Source organism: Cyclospora cayetanensis, unplaced genomic scaffold (genome assembly GCF_002999335.1).
Source record: "Cyclospora cayetanensis isolate NF1_C8 unplaced genomic scaffold, CcayRef3 CcayRef3_contig_33, whole genome shotgun sequence".
Taxonomy (NCBI): domain Eukaryota; phylum Apicomplexa; class Conoidasida; order Eucoccidiorida; family Eimeriidae; genus Cyclospora; species Cyclospora cayetanensis.
The window spans coordinates 33,192-50,373 of NW_020312292.1; the positions used below are offsets into that span (position 1 = coordinate 33,192).

Here is a 17,182-nt window from a genome sequence, read left to right on the forward strand (position 1 = left end):
ACTGACTGCTTGTCTTGGCTCCGCCTTCATGCTATTTTTTACATACGAGTTGAGTCAATGCACAAGGAATGAACACCCTGTCCGAGGGTTTCCGACTGCTCCGCGTTTCCAGAGCTGCCGCACGCACCCTAGCTGGCCCTCCCTCGACATACCGTAATCCTGTGGGATCTTTGACAAGGATAGCGGGTAGTGGGTATTTTGGGGGGACCGCCTAGTAATTTTTTTATTAACGGAGTCGCTAGAGAACGCGCTACAGCAATACAGCGTCGTCCGAATTCCGCTGGAAGAAGACAACATACCAAAACCAGAAAATCCCACGAAGGAAAGAGGTTCTCATTTTCGTGTGTCAGTTTTTTCCTATTGGGCAAAACGGCCACCGCTGAGGGACAGACAGACCAACAATAGGAGTAGGCGTTGCATGCCGTAAAATTTCGGCCTACGTATAATCTGAGGACCCTTCGAGGGTGCCGGCTACCCACCCATAAATGAAGCATGACTTCCCATCTAGGCGGTTGGTGAGGCCTAAGTGCAGCATGTGTCGCTTTGAACTGCTCATCCATTTCCATGTAGCTCAGACTGTCCGTGTGCGTGGAAAAAAAGCTATACGAATTTTTCTGGCATAGATTACATAGAATAAATAGAAGGTATTGCTAATAATTTTATCGCTAGCCACCCAGGGTTCTGTCCATGTAGGGGTACGTTTGGCAGGCTGGCAGTTTCAGCGCAACTGCTTTCATTTAAGACAGCGACCCCATGTACCGGAGCTAAATGAGCAGGTGCAGCTGTTAAAACTGTTTTGAAGAAGGATTGCTAGCAGTCTTTTTAAATGATGCATCACGGCGCAGTCCGCTACGCTCAGCCGATTGGCGACTACCCCTGTTGTCACTCGTCCACAGCGGCAGCCGCACTGCATGCGGAGGCACTTTGGCTTCGTTCCGAATTAAGAGCAACAGAAACACTTTGAAGAGGCCAATGGGACCTTATGCAGCCTTATTGGTCCGACTGTTTCTTCTTTGGACTGCTTATTCATGATCCCTTGGCCCTAAGCTGCATGAGTACAGCCTCAAGGGCCTTAGTATCAAGATACTTTGCCGCTTCTCGAACACCCGAACTCCCGACAATCATCCACGAGAATGACAGAGGTGAACCTTCCAGCATCACGTAGCCGTGCCACTCCTGCCTGCACTCCCCACCGGAGTCATCTGATCTCGTTAGCTATGGGGTAGGCACTGTGTAGCACGTCATGGAAATGTGAATATGGAAGCATTCTACCACACTTTGGCGGTTCCTGCCGTCGTCGTACATCCCTGGATGCCTTTGCATTCTGCCCCCCTGCATGACATGCTTGTCTAAATGCGCCAAATGGAGGGAACCGTGCGTATGGATGTTCACTCGCAGGCCGTTGTGGTTCCCCGCTCATTCCGGCTTCTAGATGAGTTGGAGAAGGGGCAGAAGGGGCAAGTAGCGGAGGGAGTATCTTTTGGACTGGAGGAGGCGGATGATATCACCCTGACCAACTGGTCCGGCACCATCTTCGGACCACCAGGAGTGAGTGTTCCGCTCTCGTACATACGTTCGACTGAATGGCGTAAAGCTCTGTACGGACGAGATGACCTTTTGCATTGCTGTCCAGATACTTGTGTGTTAAAGGAACATTGACAGGAAGCCATACAGGATTTGGTAGGCTAGATGGATGCAATCGCCGGATATGGCTGCTGCGCTGCCTGTGTACAGACGGCCTTCGAGAACCGTATCTACTCTGTGGCCATTAATTGTGGACCCCAGTACCCGCATGCCCCTCCAGAAGTTCGGTTTCGCACGCGCATCAACATGCACGCAGTTGACCCTAATGGGGTGGTAAGACCATTCCTGATGGCCTCCCTTAGCCTGTTTTGTTCATGCTGTAGTCCTTTGGGCTGTTGGTTTGGAATACACGCTTGCAGCTCAAAAGCAGTGCAGGTCTGTTCAGTTGCATGACGGAGCTTGAAAAGCACCGTAGTATTGCCTGTAGTGTACTGACATGGCGGTGTGTGTGTGCAGGTCCTGAAGAGCAGCTTTCCCATGTTGCGTCAATGGCAGCGTTCCTATACAATTGACATGTTACTGACTGCCCTTAGGCAAGAGATGGCCTCGCATGCGAACCGCCGCCTCCCCCAGCCACCGGAGGGTGATATGTACTGATCGGGGTGCAGATAGCAGTGTAGTGTCATGTTAGCCTCTAGCCATACCGCACACTCTGCAATATCATATATGTTTCTATGCGTCAGTCTTTTACACAAAGTTAACTCTGTCTCCGGTGCGAATTGGATATTGGAGAGAGCGATTGACTGTGCTCAGCAGTGTGCCTGGGAAAGGAAGTATGGCGCCTGGGGCCGGAGCTCCGTCACAAAGTTACGGGGTTGTGCTGCAGCGTATGGGGGATTTTTGATCTCCGGTGGGTGCTAAAGGCTCTGGCGCGCAGCACTGCGATGCCCCGCCTCACTGATGGGCTGGCGGCGCGTGCTCGCGCGGTCTGATCTCTGTAGTTTCGGTGCGGACTATTAGGCTCGGCAAGGCCATTCCAATTCTCTAGTAGACTCTGTATGTAATAGCGTACGAATACTTCCAGTTTTATTGTCACCGTCAAAATGGGCTGAAACGCCTCTAACAGACTCCCGCACAATCGCCTTCCTACAATAGCGGGCTGAGGACTGGCGAGAGGTGCACGGCTGCCATTATCGTTCGGCCCTCTATGGCGAAAAATTGACACTAGTTCCAATTGAGTGTATTCTAAGAGAATAGGGACTGGCAAGGAGGGTCCTTTCCCTCTACTAGGTAAATATCCCCACTGGCAGCGTGTCGATGAGGGGGCAGCTGGCGCTACTGGTCATCACTGGTGCCTAAGCTTGCTTCTGCTGTGCAATTCCTTTTTCTCCTTTGTTCGTTTCATGCGTATCTTGCTCATGACCCTTATTTTAAAACACATTTCCAGGGCCGTGGCTATGAAAGCCTGCTTCCCTAGTTGACGGCCGTTGAGGCTACTTGAATGCTGTGCCTCCCTTCAGATAATCACGTTTGGCAGTCTGCGGCAGTATTTGCCGAATTACCGCACCTACTGCACACAGGCCGTTAATTTAACACTTGCTCTATACGGGGAGGTCTCCTTTCCTCTGGGCGCCTCCTGATATGGTGCACGGGGAGCGGTTTTGGAGTGGAGTAGCCGTCACGCGTTAGGAGGGCGCTAGGGGGAGGGGGGATGTGACAAGGGGTTTTGAGGCCGTTTCCTGCAGCTAACTTGATAATATCGTGCGATTCTTCACTTTCCTGAGGGTCACAGGGGACTAGAGCGACACAGAGGAGTCATTGCGATTCTGAAATACTTCAATTGCTCCCCGGTGGCCAGAGAAGAGCCGTAGGGGAGCGTCGACACATCTCGCCCCTCCATATTCTCCAAGCCGATCATTTGCATAGGCTATTATTAGCTTGTTCGGGTTCTTGATTTTCACTCAGGGTGCTTGTCTGGTCCCCTCTCGCGCTGCCGCTCTCCTTCAAAGCGGTTCGACCCACTGGTCCAGAACTTGTACTTTCCGTCTTGCTTTATCGCGCGCCCCCTTAGGGATTCGGAGCGTGGAGCAGCTGCTTTTGTCACCGATTGAACGTGGTGGGTGTTTTTTCCACCGTGGGCTCCCCTAACGGCTGATCGCTTGGCTTGCTAGGCATTCAAACCACACCGACCAACCGGTTCTATTTTGCTGTCCACGGCGCCAAGGCCCTCTGTTTTTGTACACGTAGAACACCAGAGCAGTATTATGAAGAACCGGCTCCTGAATCTCGCCCGCCACCACGTCCCATCGGTTACAGGGAAGCCTGTGCAGCCCGACTCCTCGTCAGCTGCACCCTCAGCTACAGGAGTTTCCTGCGTTTCCTCACCCCAGGCCACAGAGACTCAGGCCATCAGCACACAGGCAGGTGGCCCTTGCAGGGGACAGCAGGATCCAGTGGTGGTCAAACCGGCTGCAGCCATGAAAACGGAAAAGCGCCAAGATGACGGGGTAGCGGCGCGCGACACCCGGTCGCCTGAAAGCTGTGGACCCGATTGTAGTGCCAACCACCACCACCAGCACCATGATCATGTTGGACTTGATGCAAAACCTCACTTTTTCTCCCTCTGCACGAAGTGTGCCAATGAAGGAAAGGTAGAAAGGAGGCAGCAGATTTGTTTCTATGCTGGAGTTGTGTTTTGCTTCGAATATTGCAGGGAGCCATGTGTTTGACACAGCCGCGAGTCGTACACTTTGAGCGCGTCCGGTCGCATTCATGTAGCTTTTCGTGCCTTTGGTGTAGCTTTCTATGTCTTTTCTTGCTTTGCATATCAAGTTGTGAAGTCTGCTTTCGACGTGTCGTGATGCTGGCGCTGCAGGACAAACAGACCCGTGAACCTGCGAGGGGCTTTATAACGCGGAGCGAGAGCTACTTGAATGCAAGTGCAGCATCGCGATGGGAAGTGGATGAGCTGTGCGGAGGGGCGCCTCAGGGAAAAGAGCCCGCATGCTCAGGACCCGTGTTTGATCGTTCGCGGTTTGTGCAAGAAGTGCAGCTAGATGGTGAGATTGAGAATGAGCAACTGGTTCAAGGAAGTGAATTTACACGTAGGAGGTGTTCAAGTAAATGCCTGAAATGGGTCATGCTGCACTTGTTTTCTTGATTTGGTCACACAAAAGTCGAAGATGAGCCAGGTTTTGCGTGTATGTTAGGAGAATCGCATTTTTGTGCACGTTTGTATCACGAGCAGCCCATATGAATCTGCCAAAGTTACAGCTCACTCTGCAGTTCTGTGCTTCTTTGTGTATCCGAATGCTGATACGGGTTTGCTTTGGTGGTGTTATTCTTGGTGCGAGTGCCGGTGGTTACTGGCGTCTGAGGTGGAACTACGGTCTCTATGTTCAGGATCTGTTACTATCAACGACATTTTCGATTTCTCGCACGGTCAAAATTTGGGCAAGGGCTCTTACGGGCAGGTCATGAAAGCCAGGGACATGAAGACAGGGACAACTCGTGCCATTAAGGTCGTGTATAAACCCCGAATCGAGAATGTCACGCGCCTAAAGCGCGAAATTCTTATTATGTAAGGCTTGCAAAGATTATTCTGGGAATCCTTCCACGAGAGGGAGCTTGAAGCGCAGACGGAAGCCTCCCAGGCCTTGAAGGGAAAACTTCAAAAAGCAAACTTACCGTGTTTCGAGCGTTTGTCCTCATCCTTCTTTGGTAGAACGGCGTGTTATTGGGATAATCTAGGCTTAGAATATCATCACAATTACAAAAACCACTATGCTTGCCTAAACACTAGAAGCCATCATCTTAGAGGATCCGGTCTCTCTCTTGCGCCTCAGGAAGCGTCTTGACCATCCAAATATCATAAAGCTTTTCGAGGTTTATGAGGATGAAAAGAACCTATACCTCGTTATGGAGCTGTGCACGGGAGGTGAACTATTTGAGAGGATCATCAAGTCTGGTCATTTCTCTGAGCGTTACGCCGCATGTCTTATGCGCCAGGTTTTCTCTGCCGCGGCATACTGTCACGCGAACAACGTTATGCACAGAGACCTCAAGCCTGAAAACCTTCTATACGCCGACAGCTCCCCACTTTCCGCCCTCAAGGTTATCGGTAAGCACCGTGACAACACCGTATACTGTCGTGTTCTCTCTTGGAGTTGTGTTGTAGCAGCTCTGGTAGAACTGCTTCGTTTTCTCTTATCCTTGCCTATATATTTCTGGGGATAGGGAATCTAGGCTGAGCTGATGTTTGGTGTGCCATGGCTCTTTCAGACTGGGGCTTTGCAGCTCGGTGTGGCCGGAGCCACAAGTTCAGCAGTGTTGTGGGAACGCCATATTACGTCGCACCTGAGGTTCTCTTCGGCAAATACGGAAGCGAATGCGACATATGGAGCACAGGCGTAATTCTCTTCATCCTTCTTTGCGGCTACCCCCCTTTTCGTGAGCTTGGATATTTGAGTAGCTCATAGGGACTGGACAATAATGTGTTGTCTGTATCTGGGCTCTCACTGGCCAGCCGGTAATTTAACTGGTAGCGCAGCGCGTGAGCCTCTTTCACTGTCTCATAACTGTTTTTGGTGCCTAGTAGTAGCGGGTTTTATCCAGCTGATTTGTGCTTTGTTGGCAAAATTTCGGCGCAGACGGCAAAGACAACCAGGCGATCTTGAAAAAGGTGCAGGTCGGCGAATTCACGTTTGACCCTCGTCACTGGAAGCGCGTTTCTGAGCCAGCGAAGGATTTGGTGCGGCGTTGTCTGACTTACGTGCCTTCAAAGCGCATCACCGCACAGGAGGCCTTGCAGCATCCATGGATTCAGGCATACACGGCAGGGCACGGTGGGGTGGAGCAGGCGCTTTCTGTCCGCCTTGGGTCTGACTTGATAGAGCGTTTCAAGAGCTTCCAGCGGCTCCATAAATTGAAGCGGCTAGCCATAACATGTGTGGCGTATCAACTTTCAGACAGCGAGATTGGGATGCTGCACGATGCATTCGCGGCACTAGATAAGAATGCGGACGGGGTGCTAACAGTTAGTGAGATTCAACAGGGCCTGGAACAGTGTGGAGTCCAGGGAGATGATGTACTCGAGGTGCTTAAGGAACTGGACACTGATGGAAATGGCACAATTGACTACACGGAGTTCATTGCTGCCTCAATGGACCATAAGATCTACGAACAGGAATCAGCCTGCCAAAACGCATTCCGCGTGTTCGACTTGGATGGAGATGGAAAGATATCAGTGTAGGCCGCGTGTACTGCAATACTTAGTGTCGCTTGGTCGTTCCCGAACAGCTGGTTTGTACTATTTGCAGTAGTTTCCTAGGTCCCCCTTCTCATAAATGGAGGTATGAGGATATTCAGGGAGAATTTGAGGTGGCCTGACACATTGTTTATCTCGCAGAGATGAGTTGCATAAAGTGCTCGAGACAAATTACATTAGGGAGGCATTCAGCAAGGACACCGTCCTGGAAATGATTAAAGAGGTACGTAACAGATTTACTATTGCTTTAGTCTGTTCTGTGACTGCTGCAAATGTTGACGGACTGCGTGGTTTGTGCGGGCAACTGCAACACTTGCTCAGCTGGTGTTGCAAATGCTGTTCTCATCTTTCTTTGTACGTTGGTTTGTACGGAAACCCGTGGAGTTATTGCGCTTTTTGACTTGTGGTTTTGCTGGCACATTTCATCCGGGGATTTGTTGTGTATTTTTTATGCGGGAAGCATTGAGATGCGTTTGGACACGTCTTTCTTCAAATTTTATCATGCTGCTGCCTGTATTGTGTACATACTACGCTTTGGCTTTTTTGTCTGTTTTTAGGGTGATCTGAACAACGACGGAATGATTGACTTTGATGAATTCATGCGGATGATGAGAGGCCGTCAGAGGAAATCGAGCGAGAGCACGTCTCCACTCGCGCGGGCACGGGCCCTTCTCTATCGGCGTTATGACAACTAGCTTACAACTACGTTGGCCCTTGGGGTGAGTTTATTCGGAATAAAGGAAAGATTAATGGCTTGTAGGCGTCATTTGGCAGATAACAATCCGTATGTCTACTCAATTTGTACGAGGCCAAGAGGCCGTCTTCCTGTCACGTATTGAAAACCACTGCCAAGAAATGCAGCACTAAGGTGCATTTGTGTTCAGGGGCCCATAATAGCATCTCTTGCTGCGCCGTGGTCCGATGCTTCATAGAACTTTCACGGCGAAATTTAGTGGGCTGTGCCTCCCTGTCCCGAAATACGTGGTTCTCCCGTGTGGTATGGGGGCCCCAGAGCTGCCGGTGCAGGCTTATCTGTGTACCTACTTGCACAGTGCCACTGGCAAACTACCACGTCCAGCAGTAGAGCTAGTGGCAGATTTGTGGGGAGGCAGTTTGGCAGTAAGCGACGTGATGATTTGTGTCCAAAGTGTCACACATCCACCATAGCGTTCTAAGTGTATTGCTTGAACTAGGGGGCGGTGCATGTGCGTTGTCCGCCTACACTCGGATATGACTACTCTGTTTTTGTCGCATTATCCCAAAAGGGTGTTGTTCGATTCCTGCCTTTGGCAAGGATATTGAGCTTTTCTCCAGGTCACTCATTTGTAGACCAGGAAAAGACGAAACGGAAAAGCACAAACTAAATGACGCAGCTTACCCTTCTTTTAGTAAGTAAGGGAAAGGTAGTGTAGATAATAATTATAGAGGCGAATATTTGCAAGTTAGTCATTCTCTTACCTAGTCAAATCACGAATTCAGACAAAGTAGTGGGTCAGTGTGCGTAAACCTCTATGGCTGGCCACTATACGGTGGCCATTTCGTTGAGGGGACGCGGTGAATTCTGCAAAATGTAGAAGAGGTCGATAACCCAGAAAGAGGGCGGGAATAGACAGGATTGTTGTTATTCATGCGAAAGCTCTGGGATAGCACACGATATCTTCCTCATGCGACAGTTTAGCGAATGTGTGCCCTCTGTGCTTTAAGAGCATAGAAATTCTCAGACAGTGCTTTTTATATCAGTGGGCTACTCCGCTCTCAGACACTTTCGCACTAGGTGTATTTCACAATAATCACAAGGATTGACTTTATTGTCTCTCTGTTCGACTACAGTGATTCATTGCAACGTACTGTTAGTTCCATACAAGAAGACGCCTTATTGTTTGCGTGGGCGGTAAAGGCTCTGAGCAGCTAGTTTTGAATGCTCGGAGTACTTTCACGGTGCAGCCGCTCGCATTCTAACTGTCCCTCAACCACATACACTGAGGAGCGAGGGCAGGGAAAGGAGCTACGTCTTTTGCCGAAAACACTCATTTACTTGCTAATAAGGCTCTGTTGGTTCTGGAGTGGAGTGTTTTCGTAGGGAGACCGCTGGATTGTTTACATTGTGATCAGAGACAGGAACCATGAGGTTGTGTATGAGCAAGTTTGAGAAGTTTTCTTTGGAAGGGCAATGAATATGTTTCGTGGCAAGGCGATAAGCACCATCTATGAATCGATCAATTCTGTGTACCTGATTTTGCGGGGCAAGAGACCTGTTTCCTCAAAGGAAGTCAAATGTCTCGGCTAAAATCCGAGTATGGAGCTTGTTAAGAAAAGCCATGCTGCTCCTATTAGTCCGAAATACAGCTAATCGACACCGCTGATAGTGGGTTGATAGGGCCTCAGGTTTCTAATTTACTGTTTTAATTGTAATAGCATGGGGTCACACTGCTGGTGAAAGTCACGGTAAGTTGCAGCCTGGACTCGATTTGAGTTATCCACTGGTCTGTCTCCAATTTGCCATCAAAAATCAAGTCTCATAGATCCACGCTTCTAAAGGAGAAGTCTGCCCGTTTTTATAGTGATTACAAAAAAGGTTTTTGTGCTCTCCAGCTAGGGCTAGGCGGGTGCCAGAAGTGCACGGAGACTGCCTTCCGGCTAGCTTACCGCTGTTGAGGACGCCCACAAAAAAGTCAACAACTGTGTTTATACATTGCATTGTTCACTTCCCTCCATTTCTCTCCATATCAAGTCAATCATACCAGGACAAAAAGCATATTCGTCCCTGTTTGTCTTGAAGCGACCTGGTTAGGTTTTAAGGAAAAACGAATTACTCTTGAAGGTGCATGCCAACGCACGAGTACACGCTGGCCATTGCCAAACTACAGCGAGACTAAGCCACTGTTCAGTATAATGCCTACCCGAGTGTGATAGGCTGCGTGCGTGAGTGGCTGTTGTTGGTTTGTTGCATTTGTCGTCCCCTTCCTTCGCAACCAACATTCATTTATGCCCACGAGCTTGTCAATAGAAGTTACATACCTTGGGGTGTGTATGGCTGTGTGCGTATAGGTGTGTTTGCATTTTTGTGTTCACATGAAAATAATTACTGTTTTCCTCATGCTCACTACTCGTCCCTCCCAGTCTTCAGAAGCCTGGTGCTTTTGCACGTATTTGCGTCCTGTAGTGTACTTCTGAGGTATAAGTGGAGCTTGAGGCTCAGGCTGAGCTTGATGAGGAGGTTCAGTCCGCAGAGAGAGATCAGTCTGTGCAGCGGACCGTGTCTGAGGACGTGGAGCATGCAAGCCTGCTGCGTTATGAGTATTTATTGCTTCCTGGAGATGCGCGCGGGGATGAGGAAAGGCATTACTTCACCCGCGATGCCAAAATGAGCCTGGTCTTTTTCATGATGTTGGGGGCTCGGGGGACAGGTGGAACATCTTGGTGGATCTCATCGACGAAACAGAGTGTATACACGACCGAGCGCGGCTCTCTCTGCCTTCAGGAGATCGGAATTCAATAATTCGCAGCAATACTTGAGCGTGTACGGGGTTCAGTTCAAGCACAAACGGTCTGTATACGGACGAAGATGTTGCGGGTTTAGAGCGAAGCTTCGAACGCACGGAAGCGATCATTCAGGAGGAAGCCTCATGGGTCCGGGGAGTACTATTGTAGGCGGGTTTTGTCAGGGTGAAGCCATGGCTTACTTTGTAGGTTTAGCAACACGTGTGCCAATTGGGGGCATCATCTGTGTCAGCGGCTGGTGCCCTTGTCTCCATCATTTCTCTCTTGGAGAGATGTTCTGTCGCAATAGCCTGCGCCAAGTACTGTATCTGCACGGGGATGAGAATGAGGTTTTGGACGTAGATTATGCTTTGAACACTTACGACGAAGCTTCGCCTGTAACAAACGACATTGTCGATGATCCAGAAGTTGCCACAGAACGCTTTAGATTCGCGTGTCTCCGCGGGCTTGGTCATGAAGCACATGAAGGCGTCTTCGGGCGCATAACGAATTATCTTGAGTGCTGCATGCTTCGAAACCCCCGTAAAAGCCTCGCAGACTCGCGGTCCCCTCTAACGGCGCGTAGGCCCTATACCGATGCAAAAATGGCGGGGAATATAGCAACTAACGAGGGAAAAATAGACCATGGATTCGTTTACAGACACATGAATAGTGCAGAGAGGGGACATGACCTATTCAAGGGAGAGACATACAGGCATGTGGAAAGCAGGATACATGTGAGGAATGGAGACAAAGGCGAGACCATAGAATGGTCAGGGTAGTACCCTCATTTCACGCTGGGCATCCCGCTCCCCCCACCCTGGCTTTCAAACAAGTTGATTCGCAGACTTTAAAGCGTATGCCGTCGTTTTGTAGGGAAGGAGAGATTTAGTCTTGGTTTGCTTAAGAAGAACATGGGGGTCACACGTAAACGCGGGGGACTAAAGGCTACAGCAGTATCTCGTCTAATTTACTCTGTTGTAAGCCAGCCATCACAATTGCAGGTAGACGTGCGGCGGCGATTAAATGTCTCAGGGAACAATGCATTTATTAAAACTCTTCAAGGATCAGGCCATCCGTGCCAGGCTGAAAGCACTGTAGGACAGCCACAAAAAGTTCCTTGGGAGCAAGGAGCAAACCGGGCGGGTTTCCACAGAGCTGACGCTGCCAGGTCTGCGGACCCTGTTCAAAAATTCCTGGGCATTTCTACTAAATATTTTGACTCCCTACTGTAAGAGCAGCAGTGCGTGCCCCACTAGAAGCCAGGGGTGTTTGGCCCATGCCTCCGATTCCCGCCCAGCGCTCCTAGTAAACACTAAGGAGCCCGCTTATGAAAGCCCCTTCCTTGGAGTCTTACACCGGTCCAGGCCACCCAATCAGAGTCCCGACATAGTGGGGTGCTTTTTGAGACTGCGAACATAGAGGTTGTGATACTGTAGTTTTCGTATATTGTTACATCTTTCTCGGACATCCTGGAGGAGGTCCGTGAAAACATCAAACTTCTTGATAATCACTTTACTAATGACCGCCTGCTTGATTGCGTCAGGGAGTACTGACACCTGGAAAGCATAGACCGGGCAATAGCCATACGTCCTCTCCACCTCGGCATGAACGATATCCCGAGGCGCTATGGGCCCTATGCCTCCGTGGACGACAGGGATCCGCATCCCCATCTCTGTCTGCGGGGCAGAAGTAGCAAAAACGCATGCAGGAAGATGCCGGTATAGATGTCACGTCCTTGCCGTCGCGGACGCGTTTGCTCAAGCAAAATACCTGAGTAGCTCTTGCTCCGCTGAAAGATTCAGGAGGGGCTCAGGGAAAGCGAGGTAATATAAACCTATGAAAAGGGCCACCAAAGAGCCTACCTCTATCTTTTCTAGCTCGTCCAGCAGCATATCAAAACTGCCAACATAACGAGTTCGCAGAATGACTGGCACCACCGGTGCGTCCTTAGGGGGGGCCGGAAAAGTCTGTTTGAGCATACAGCGGGCATACAAACACCGTAGCTTCTATTAGCTACTGCTGCACTCTCTCTAGCTTCACTCTCTCTCTATCGCTCTCCTCCCTCTCTTTCCCAAATTGCATTCGGGTGGCTCTAGCACTAGGAACGAGTGAGTGCTCACCAATGGCCGCAGCCTCATACCGTGGCGGCAGTCTGTGGCAAGTAAAAAGCCGTACCTTCTGTTCACTCTTTTCTTTATACGATCCCTCCTCGTTCTCATCCCCTTCCGTCCCTTCAATGAGGCGCCGCATCTCTTCCGGCGTAAGAGGCGCCTCTTGCAACGCAGCTCGTCGTTGCTGCTCTGCCTCTACAGCTGCAGCTCGCATCAGACGTTGCTGCTCAGCATACGCCTCTTTCTGCAGCACACAGGGAAGCGTATTGGTCGACGACAAATTCTTTTGCCGAAGTCTATGTGCTTTCTCCCTTCTGTGTCTTGGTTTTTCGGGGGCCTTTAGCCCGCTATATGGTTTAACTGGCAGCCATCTCAGCTCGCCAATCTTTTATCCTTTTCTTTCCGCGTCTCACAAGGGCCGCTCTTTGCGCCCCTTTCGCTTCCCTCCCGCACTCGATCTTACCCGCTGCCTCGACTTGGCTCGCCACCTCCCCATGAGCTGTTCGTTCTCCTTGACAACGCGTTCAGCCCACTCATCCCTTGACTCATTCGGATGTAAGGGGTGCGACTCGACTGCCAGCCCTTCGCCTGCTCCGGGATTATCTGCGGCTTCCCCAGGGCTAAGACTGTCCTGAGATTGCAATCGGAGAGCCTGGCGCCGACGTGATGACCGACCCAGAGGACGCTGCACTGCGTCTGCAGAGTTTCCTCCTCTCTCGACTTCGCCCTCGTTTATCGACTCGTTTTGCAAGTCCTCTTGCGAAGAGGTTGGCTCTTCCTCCTCTTCATCATAGCCATCTTCCTCTGGAGTAACGATAATGGGGTCGAGGTTCACTGTACAGCGGGATTTGAGCTGCTGCTGCTGTGCCTTTGCGCTCCTCCCTAAGAGTTCCATTTCATCCAAGAGCTCTTCTTTCCTATGGCCACAACTCCTACCGAGTGCCGCCTCAGAGGCGTGGGCCCCTTGTTCTGAGTTTTCAGCGCACCTTTCCTTAAAAGGAACGCTTCGAAGGGGCCTCGTAAACTCTTCCCTGGTTGCGTCTGTAAAGAGAGGCTCCTTGCTGCTACTGGGGTCGTCGTCTACGAATCCAAACTCCTCAATAGCCCTCCTCCCCTCAGACACTGGCCTTCGTATCTGCCGCTGCTGCAGCTGCTGCCACCTGCTACCAGCTTCCTTTGGATGGTCCACCTCCCAAGGCAGCTCCAGCAGTGGCCCATCGATCTGCTGCCGCTGGAGCTCCTCGAGTCGCTTTCTGTGGACAGCCAGCCGGTACGCGCGGGTCTGGGGGAGGCAGAGTATGAGATCATCTATGGCAGCTTCACCCCCCTTCTCTCTTTGCGTCGCCACCTGCAACACACTCCCCACCGGAAAGGGAACTCCAGGGACCCCTTGGTCCTCCTTTAGTGCCTCGGGTGTGTACGGCGCTCCCTTGAAAGTGCAACTGTAGCGCCACACAGACGAGATTCGACCGTACACGCTGCCAGCCACGAAGTAGTTCCCTATGGCAACGCAAACATCAGCAACAACAACACCACTCTGGGTGCACCCCAGTGCTTAGCCAGCATCAGAATGCTGGTCGCATGCGTGGCTTCGACTGCGTGATCTTCCTGAAGGTGTGTCCCTCTTATTTGTGGCGTCTGCTGGGGCTGCTACTGGAGCATGCAGGCGAAGAAAACCGAACTAAGGTAAGTGTACTCTCTCCCCAAATTATACCTGGTAGGAGGGCGCCAACCTTCAGGAGCACCGTGTAAACCAGGCCCCTATCCTTCGACTGCTGTATATCCAAGATGGTCCCTACACCCGAAGGCGGCAAGTGCGCTTCCACCAGAGCATCAGATCGCCGTGTCACAAGCTGGTATCTGCAGCAAGACGCGTAACAACACCAAGGCCGTCAGAATGGAAGCCTTAAAAGCAGTGGCTGCTGGTGCTGCCACACCAGGCGCAGCTACTGCGACCCCTGCTGCCGATGTGCTTGAAGAAGAGGAAGATCCAAGGCACAACAGCCCTGTGTAAGGCTAGCGTGTTCCCCTCGCAGCCCTCTTGACCACAAAGCTGCTGACCAGGAATGAACTGAGGCATCCTGCGCACCTGGTAGCAGAACCCGGAGTGGTGCAGAGCGACGCGGGAATTCTGAGAGGCAGCTTCAAAGGCTCCGCGACTTTCAACACGCGGCGGATGAGATCCTGCATATAATTCCGGGCATAGCCAGTGTACTGGGGAAGGCCGCACGTGCCACATCCTTCGTTGCAGGACAGAAGGCGGTGCCAGAGTGACCACGGACTCAATTAGCGTAAAAGCAGCAGGAATCCCAACCACAAAACGCGACAGACGGACGGGCTAAGAGCGCAAAAGCCTACCCGGCAGAAAGCGCTAGAGGAGCAGAAGGATGCATGCATATACGGGCAGCCGGAGTTGGAGACACACAGCGCACGATAATAAAAACGGCTCAGTGAAACGGAGAAAAGATGAACCCTCCGCTAGATCCGCAAGTTGGCGTACCTCTATTCCGTGGCCGTAGAGCGCAGAAATGGGCACGGCCCGCATGGCTTCTTCACTGAGGTCTCTTTCTATCTCGCCATTCTCGACCATGCGCTGACATTCCCGCCGCAGCTGCATGCGGATTAGTAGCAACTGCTGCAGAGCGAAGTCCTCTGGTGACCTCTCGGCTTCGACCGCTGCTGAGAAAGCGGAAGGAGCCAAAGCAGCGGGGTCAGTCTCCGCTTCTAGACGGCCCTCTGCTGCCTGCAGCCGCAGCAGAGCCTCCCTGATATCGCTGGCGCTGCTGTCGGTGCACGGTTTGGCCAGCAGCAGCGTGTCGATTTTGTTCAGCGCAAAGACAACGGGAAGCTTGCATGCATCTGCCTGCCGAATGGCTTCAGCAGTTTGCTGTTGCTTCCCTCTGTCCGCTTCTATGACCACCAGAGCCACGTCTGCCGCGGCTGCTGCTCGTGCCCTCATGCTGCTCATTGCCGCATGGCCAGGAGTATCTATAAACGAAATCAAGCGCCCGTCTTCTTTCTCCGCAGCCGCGCTAATGCCACCGCTACCACTTCGTCCGCTATTAGCGCTGTCTCTGCCGCTGCTGCTGCTGCTGTTTGGCGAGTATCTGACAGTAACGCCAAGAAGCTGCTGCGTGATGCCCCCCGCCTCAAAAGGAGCGATCCTGGTGGCAGACAGCCTGTCGAGCAGCGTCGTCTTTCCATGATTGATATGCCCAAGAAGGGCTACAACAGGCACCGCTGCCTGCTGTGCTTGGTGTTCTTGTTGCCACTCAGGTTCAGGATCGACTCTGACGGCCCTCAGGCCGAATCTCCTTGCTGCATGAGCCGCCCTGTAGAAGTCAACCATGACCTTTTTTTTATTGGATGCTTCAAATGCAAGGCCCCGAGTGTCTTGCCACCTCAAGACTTTCGTTGCAGGGCAGCGAGAAACTCGGCAGAGGAGCTGGACGGAGCTGTATGGTAGCCGAAAAAAGACGCGTAGCTCCTGCAGCCCACAGCAGCGGCATAGAAGAGAAACGCGAGAGGATCTGAGACATGAAAAGAGCTGAAGGAGGACCGCCAGCCTGCACACCAACAATGGAGACTGCGGAAGTACGGCTTCAATTGCCAACTGTCCATCGAGCATAAGCACCCAATAAAACAGCTACAGTGACAGCATCGAGGAATTTCGGGCAGGAGGCTTGAACAAGGCCCGAAAGCAGCACCTTTGCTAGCCCTCGCATCGAAAACACACGAGAACCGCCAAAAACAAGACTCTAAAAAGCACCAACCCACGTGCACCGCCCTACGTGTAAGGGGACTTGGGGGGGAAGCAACAGCAGCGGCGTTTTGCTTCTGCTCCCTGCGAGTAGCAGCTTCTTTATTTCCCGTCTCCCCACAGGGGGAGCCTTGGGGAGCGACGCGATCCATCGCTGAGAGCCTCTAAGAAAGCATTCTTTAGAGACTTGCAAGCAGCCCCCTGGAGCACAACAAGCCTGCCCCTTTCGCAACAGGCACCCTAGGGGGTTCCATGGAGTAGGAGAAGGCATTCCACGCGAGCTTCCCCGCCAAGCGAGCTAGTATGAGAGGCAGCCGCGAACGAAAAAGGCCTCTTATGGAACGCGAGAGGTGAGTCCGGGAGAAAAGAAGCTGCATAAAAGGGGGAAAGGGATCGAGTGCTCAAAGGCTTGACGCAAGCGCGCGAATCGCGCTGTAAAGCACCTGGGGAAAGTGCCCTCCGGGGAGTCCTAAACGTGACGGCTGTCCATATCGCTTCTCATATTGCCAATTCAAGCTGCTGTGGGGTGCCTGAGGCAACCAAAAAGCTCTATTCTCATGCCACCAGGGCCTCCCGATAAACAGCGGCCGTTGTGTGTTGGTCGTGCGACTTGAGACAACTCTCTTGAAAACGCTCTTCTTTGAATTCAATAAATAACAAAATGGAGGAACACCTTTGTTGGAAGGCGCGCCGCAGCATTCTAACGCGCATCTGAAGCCTTTATGCCTTCCTTTTGAGGCCCTGCTCAACAAGGGCCCCACCCTCCGGGGGAGGGGCCCCCGGGGGGTCCCTTCGCTCCTCACTGTAGCCGCTGCCGAGAGGATCCTGTTCGCGGGGCGCTGCTAGTTCCTCTACCCATCCCGAATTTTCAGCAGCTTGGAGAAGAGAAGAGAGACCGGAAGTATTATTGCATTGATTAAAGAGGATTTGCCTTCCAGTCACGCGTATGCGGTGCACACCGCCAGCAGCTCGGGTGGTGCTCCCCGTGACGGCCGGCACATTGTACAATCTCTTCAGTGATCTTCTTTTGTTTTCTCT

At 51.8% G+C, this 17,182-nt stretch overlaps 3 protein-coding genes across 3 annotated transcripts; 2 read left to right on the top strand and 1 right to left on the bottom strand.

Annotated features, from left to right (window-relative positions):
* Positions 1-1,353: 1,353 nt before the first annotated feature.
* LOC34622732 (ubiquitin-conjugating enzyme variant MMS2) lies at positions 1,354-2,181 on the top strand. Its single transcript, XM_022735876.2, has 3 exons — positions 1,354-1,548; positions 1,735-1,857; positions 2,041-2,181. The coding sequence occupies exons 1-3, from the start codon at positions 1,354-1,356 to the stop codon at positions 2,179-2,181; spliced, it is 459 nt and encodes a 152-aa protein (XP_022588232.2).
* Positions 2,182-3,788: 1,607 nt separating this feature from the next.
* LOC34622733 (calcium-dependent protein kinase 2) lies at positions 3,789-7,485 on the top strand. The gene is made up of 8 exons (XM_026333942.1): positions 3,789-4,175; positions 4,400-4,583; positions 4,927-5,104; positions 5,370-5,644; positions 5,806-5,973; positions 6,174-6,771; positions 6,932-7,013; positions 7,348-7,485. The coding sequence occupies exons 1-8, from the start codon at positions 3,789-3,791 to the stop codon at positions 7,483-7,485; spliced, it is 2,010 nt and encodes a 669-aa protein (XP_026189727.1).
* A 4,161-nt stretch (positions 7,486-11,646) lies between these two features.
* On the bottom strand, positions 11,647-16,415 carry LOC34622735. Its single transcript, XM_022735879.2, has 8 exons — positions 16,176-16,415; positions 14,885-15,871; positions 14,474-14,568; positions 14,099-14,244; positions 12,848-13,884; positions 12,449-12,628; positions 12,136-12,240; positions 11,647-11,949 (listed from the first exon to the last, which is right to left on the bottom strand). Exons 1-8 carry the CDS (start codon positions 16,413-16,415, stop codon positions 11,647-11,649), a joined length of 3,093 nt encoding a protein of 1,030 aa, XP_022588235.2.
* Between the last annotated feature and the right edge of the window lie 767 nt (positions 16,416-17,182).